Below are 6,659 nucleotides of genomic sequence, written 5' to 3'. Positions count from 1 at the left end.
AGGCTTATAAATGAGTCTCATCTCCTTGCTTACAGGTACGAGTAGGGCACGTGTCGCGTCCAAGATCGATCCCTGATCTCTTGGCAAACTTGATCTATAGCCATTTCCTGGGGACTGAATTTGAGGATGTTATATTCTCTGTTGGATGTCATATCTAGCATTAGCACAGTAGTATTTAACTATCAATTTTATGTAAAGTTTAAACAACATGTCGCGGGAAAGTAGGATAAACTTTTATATAAAATATGAAATAGTCTATGCCTTTAGGAATTTTTATTCCTTCTTATTAGTTTTGTGACAAGTGAAACAACAAGAAAGGTTCAAATTAAATTACAAATAAATTCAAGCCATTTAGGTTTGGTTCTTGAAGAGCTCAAGCCACTGTTCTTGATCCAAGTTTCTGCTCCAGAACTTCTTGTAGTACTCTGCATATGTGAAGTCCCGATAAATGGGCCCATGCCCGTCTTCTAGGAGCGATAACGGTGAGCTAATCATTGCGTCGTCACTCGGGCAAAGGAACGACGCGATCGACATTCTTGGTTTGTCAGTGTTCACTACGACTCGGTGGCACACACTTTTGTACCTCCCATTACTCAATGCCTGTGATACATCATCAACATTGATAGCATTGCATTTAGTGATGAATCTATGACCAAACTTTTGAAGGGGCTGAGATTAGAGATACTTAGGATATTCAAGAAATAGTAACTATTTTATCATAAATCATAAGGTACTTCTTTAAAAAATTGAATCTGGGGAAGCGGGGCCCCCACACCATCTCCCCCACCTAGATACGTCTCTGATCACACTTCTTTCTAAAGTTTACTTTTTCGACAGAGTCAAGACATGTCATCTTGCTAGAGACTATAGTCAAGTGATCAAGATATTGAAAGTGTTAGAAATAAATCACGATAGATAAGGATGGAAAAGATATATATACATTTCGAATTGATCTTTGATTGGCTAAGTCAACATAATATTAATGGTGCAAATTATACTCCATCCGCAACAGAAAAAGACATGCAATAGTCACATGATACATATGATTGACTCAATCCACTTCGTCAAAAGTACCTGTAATTGGTCACCGACGTTGATGACAAAGGCATTAGGGTGAGGATTAATGGCGAGCCACTTGCCATCTTTGAGGACCTGAAGGCCTGTGACATGTAGATCTTGAAGTAGAATGGTGAGTGCATTTGGGTCAGTGTGGCCTGGGAGACCGTACGTGAGCTCTGGCTCTGGGCATGGTGGGTAGAAATTGACGGCCATGTGTTGTCCTTGTTCTCCTAGGATGTTCCTTATGGTGTCCTTCTCCAACCCTAGGCTCTCCGAGATCAGCTCTTCAAGTCTGTACCCAAGACCTCGCACTTCTCGACAGTAGTTGCTCGCAAACTCCCTATCGATAGCACGTACGTTGGCAATTAAAGTTATCAAGACATGAGTGGTTAGTAGCTCGACTAGGCCTTTCAGATACAATCACTTATACGTTATTTCAAAGTTTTTTCACTAAAGGGTGAGATTGGGGCCTGAAGTTTCATGAGGGTTGGTCCATGTCCCTCCAAACCTGTCCATTGATCACCTCTTGTTCATATCTGGGGGAATCTCGATACAACGAACATTGGAAAAAAACACAAGACAATCACAATGAAATGAAGAAAATTTAGCTGGAACCCCACCGATTCTTGGACTCCTCAGTTAATCCAACTAAAGATGAAGTGGACTCAACTCTTCTGGCCATTCAGGCTAATGCTGGGCCTAATTTTGAAGCGTGCTTGTGCTATTTGTGGGCTACGGTTGGCTTTTCTACTGAGAATAAAGAAATGGAAGGCCTGAAAGAAAAAAATATAATCTAATAAAAAGATAACATATGCTGATCATCACTCTTTTAGGTTGCAACTATGGTGATCGGTTATAAGGTGAGTAGATTATTCTAGACCTTAAACTTGGATTCTACCTTGTCGGGGTTGATTCCTAATATTTGAAATTAAGAACCGTTGATCGTGGAACCGACCTGAACTGAATTGGTCAGTTCTAAGGTCAATTCAAGAACTTGCCAAGGCTTCTTTTTTTCTTTTATTTTTATTTCTTTTTATTAATTTGTACAACATGGATGTGTTACACATGAATACAATTCTTTCTTCTTGAGGATAATATGTCCAACATATTTAATTTCAAAAAATATTTTCTATTTTAGAAAAGAGTAAAAGAACTTACTTGGGGTTAGGGATAAATTGGTTCAAAACTGGTTTGGTTCTAGCTTCTACTCTAGATTTGACTTCTAGGTTCCACCTTGGAACCGGCCTTACAAGTTCTAGGTTCCTGAATAGAACCAACTGGTTCAAGGTATAGCATAGGGAACCGAACCTCTCAAGGCTAGCTCCTAATTTTTGGAAACGAGAACCAGATCGGTCTCCCTTGTAAACCGGCTCAGTTGCTCACCCCCTAGGTTGTGACAAAGTCTATTACATTGACCGATTAAACATCCACCTACCATCGCACTTCTAAATGTGTACCCATTTTTCTCCATCTTGAATTTCACCTAACCTCGTCGGCAGCTTTCCCTTTTGTAAAATTAAGACCAGACATCTTCTAGACAATTCAAAGTCTAATTTCCGGAAGAAAGTTAGAGAGCATCTAACTGTATATAGTCGTGCTTATAAATGTAAAGTGTGCCAATTTAAGTGGCTTGCTTTGACCGCAGATCATGACTTGAGCTCATGCCATGGTCATCAACCTAATCCACATGCCTAGCTTAGGAGTTAACAACAATATTTGAGAGTTAATGCATGCTGACTAGTGTAAAAGAAATTTCATCCCTTACGTATCCTTTCTCCTTTCGGCTGATTCGGCAATATCCATCATCTTTGTCAAGACAAACTTACGATCAAGGATAGACGTAATTGATATTTTTAGTCAATTTATTTCTTAATTTATGGTATATTGTTTAGCAAGATGAGATGCCTAGGGGCCTAGGGGATATATCTGCTAGCTCAGCTTCATCTGTTTCTTAGTCTGCGTAAGCACCAAAGTCAAGGACGTTGAGTTGACTAGTCACGATTAGATGAATGCCCTACATAGGAATTCTTATCATAGATACCTTTGTCGTGATCTAACTTTCCAATGTTTGAATTCTCGATCAGAGATTGATTTTCCGATCGACACACACATCATGTGAACGAGAATATGTAGAGCTCAGTGCGTCAGTTTCAAAAAGACTAATGGGACCTTCCCTACCATACTTTTTATCTCCATGTGAATCCTCTCTCTTTGAAGCCTAACATCATTGAACTTGGGGACAATAAACGAATTGAAAATGGATTTCACATGGTGACAATTATAGGCCGACATCATGTAGACACAATATGCCAACATCATATAGACAAAGAAGCTACGTTTCTTGATCACTTTTGAAAATTTGACACTGCTCCTTTTCTACATTTCTGAAATTAATGTTATACCCCCAACCCTTTTGTTTAATTAGATTTAGGTACAATTTGGATATTCCATTAGTACCTCTTTTTTTATGTTTTCCGAAACCTAAAAGTAAAGGAAATGGAAAATTGGCTCGACTCTAATGGGTTCTCAAGTACTGAATATTCAACCAATGATAGAAGGGTAAAGAAGAAACTAAAGTATACTTGAAGGACAGTATTTTGCATGTGATAGAAAATTGAACGTAGGGTAGATGAATTATGACATCAGCATCAGGACGTAGGAGGCTGACGTCAGGTAGATTTGGGTTTTTCTATTATTTTTCCAACTTGCGTTACCATTGATTGAGGGAATCTAACCATAGGACAAAATACAATAGTGGTCCGTTCACATTACACTCCATGATTGACGATATTTCAATAGCAATACTTCTCATCCGTTTTTTTCTTTTTTTTAAGCAAGAAAATATTCTTAAATAATCAATGGTGTTACAATAGTTAAACATTATTAATATTTAGATATCCTAGCAAATGGTACAAGTAATCAAGACGTACTAATACGAAGATAGAACATCTTTAACCCTCTTTTAGCTCATGCTCATTCCTTAGAGCACTCGATATCACGTCATCGCGACTTGGTACAAGAGCGCAATATGACCACCATTCTCATGTAAGGACCGACAACCGAGTCAACGTTCCGGCCGTCTATTTTCTCCTCTTTATTTTAATGCATTTTCGGTGGTTGTCCCTACCGCTACTTCGAAGCAGCACATACCAATTCCACGGCAGAATCTTCCATCTGACAACAACTCTCACTCATTTTTGTGGTCGAGACCAAAAGTGGTGGGATAGTGAAGAGAAAAAAGTGGCGCAAACCAATAAGACGATAAAGCCTATTGACAGTCGATTCATGTGGGTGTGGAATTATCGAAGCCCGTGACATTTCGAGGAGGGAAAAAATGCTTAAACAGATAGGAAGAGAGTGCCGGGAATTTAACTCGAAACCTCGACTATAATAGGTATCGGTGTCTTCAATGCGTTTTTTTATTTTCTGATAAAGATTGTGCACTCAACCTTAAACAATTGTCTAAATCTTTCTTGGAGAAGTACAAAAAAAGACCTCATGTTTCACGAGTGGGACTCTTCGTCCTTTTCTCGAGTATGAGCACATTCTTTTCCCTTTTTCTACACAATGCATATCGCATACCTGTTGACTCCCTGTGCACTCCGCTTTCAGGAAAGCCAAGTCGTTTAAAAGTTAAGAAATTCATGGCCACATTGGTTTTTTTTATTTCAATCTCAAATCATTCTTTTGATTAGTGGGTTTTAAATTTTGACAGTACTGAACTTTCAGTTACGATTGCATGTAGATAACGTCACAGGTCATTATGTTCTTAAAATGAGAGAGAGAGAGAGAGAGAGAGAGAGAGAGAGATACTTGAAAGTAGGAGGATTGGAGGGCCACTCTTCGGTATACTTGTCAAGGGGGTGACAATGGAGCCTGAGATAGTCTGTCCAGTTGTGAACCGTCTCTTTCGTCACATTGAAACTGGTGGACAATCTCATCGTCTTCGTAGGATCCTCCGAATAAAGTTTCATTTTCTCTTCTACCGGCAGGCGGAAGAACTCTCCCGCCACCTCTTGCAACCTCTCCACCGCTTCTGTCGACACTCCATGGTTGATCACCTAATTAAGACCACGACACCCCCGAGTCCCAAATCAAAATTTTCTAGTGTATATATATTATTACCAAGGGATGAGAATACGATATCTTTTTAAAGCTTGCTTATATCACATCATTATGTCAAGTGAGATCCTCGACACTTTTCGTATCTTTAAGTGTGTGATATATTCAATCGGATGATAAAAGCTGCCTTCGATAGGGTATTGCGGATTGGATGAATAACCGCGAGACGAGGCCGTGTTAGGACACATGTAATCCAAGCATAGGGGAGCAACGCCGAGAATCAGGTCCAGGCGCAAAATGATCAAATGAAAGGGCCACGGTCCGACTAATCGAGATACCATAGTCACAATGACTTTTCTTATAAAAAGCTTAAGTCTATAGATGAAGTAGAACGCTAATAAATGTGCCTAAATTCAAATTAGGTGGTCGTGAGACTCTTCAACTGACTCCTTAACAAAGCGAATGAAAGATCACAAATGAGTTTCACCTGGAAAAAACCGTAAAATCTGCAAGCATCGCCAATTTGGCGAACGACTTGGGATCTGTCATCGCAACCCAAGTCAATGATTGGGACATGTTCAAAGGCAGACACTTCGGAGAGGCGAGGACGATCGGATTCTGATCTCACGTAGCTTCTCGGCAACGTCGTGAACCGAGTGCCGCTGGATATGATTTTAGCTTCCATGCGCAAGTTAATGACCAACGACACCACAGAAACAGATAAATGAATTCTGCTCCTTTAGAGTTTGTGGGTATGGCTGGCTTTGGTGAGCTTCCGAGAAGGTTGTGTGTATATTTATGGAGCAGGATGAGAAAATATTAGGTGCATTCAATACTGTGTGTAGGATATGCATTGACCCATCCAGAGACGGACACGTGGCAATAATGAGCCCCACTTTTCAGACCTTTTCTCTCTCCTTAGTTATTCCTCTCTCCTTCGTTACTCTCTCTCCTCTCACCATTTTCTCCCTTTTCTTTTTGCCTCCTCTCTCCTTCGTTCTTCTTTCTCCTCTCACCATTTTCTTCCTTTTCTTTTTGCCTCTTGAGGCGCCATGGACGACGTTTCGTGGATTGAGCGTCGCCGGCCAGCCATGGACGACCTGCTCACGAGCACGCCGACACGGTGGCGACCGCCATCAAAGAAAGGAAGAAAATGGTGAGAGGAGAGAGAGTAACGAAGGAGAGAGGAATAACTGAGGAGAGAGAAAATGTCTGAAAAGTGGGCCCATTATTGCCATGTGTCCATCTCTGGATGGTTCAATGCACATCCCATGTGAAGTGTTGAATGCACCTAATATTCAAGTGGCGGTTATGCCTTATGAAATTGATGGCTATATTTACATCCTTTAAGTTTGATACTTAGCGTATTGAAAAAATGACATAAATGATTTCTGAACTTTAGTTTTATATATAATGCGATTTCTAAACTTTTAGTTTATTCAATATAGTTCATTAACTTTACCTCAATAAATAATGTCATCACTAAACTTTTAATTTATTCAATATAATTCCTGAACTTTTTGGTACATGTTCAATTT

General features: G+C 39.8%; 1 protein-coding gene across 1 annotated transcript; it reads right to left on the bottom strand.

The window, feature by feature from the left end:
• Window positions 1-214: 214 nt before the first annotated feature.
• On the bottom strand, window positions 215-6,026 carry LOC115663579 (protein DOWNY MILDEW RESISTANCE 6-like). The gene is made up of 4 exons (XM_030585571.2): window positions 5,609-6,026; window positions 4,873-5,120; window positions 1,075-1,399; window positions 215-600 (listed from the first exon to the last, which is right to left on the bottom strand). Exons 1-4 carry the CDS (start codon window positions 5,804-5,806, stop codon window positions 352-354), a joined length of 1,020 nt encoding a protein of 339 aa, XP_030441431.1. The 5' UTR covers window positions 5,807-6,026; the 3' UTR covers window positions 215-351.
• Window positions 6,027-6,659: the final 633 nt, after the last annotated feature.

Source organism: Syzygium oleosum, unplaced genomic scaffold, assembly GCF_021117445.2.
Source record: "Syzygium oleosum isolate NSW1041296 unplaced genomic scaffold, Sole_v2.1 Sole_v2.10, whole genome shotgun sequence".
In the NCBI taxonomy this organism is placed as follows: Eukaryota; Viridiplantae; Streptophyta; class Magnoliopsida; order Myrtales; family Myrtaceae; genus Syzygium; species Syzygium oleosum.
Note: the sequence above shows the minus strand (reverse complement) of the source record. Positions and strands in the feature narration are given on the sequence as shown.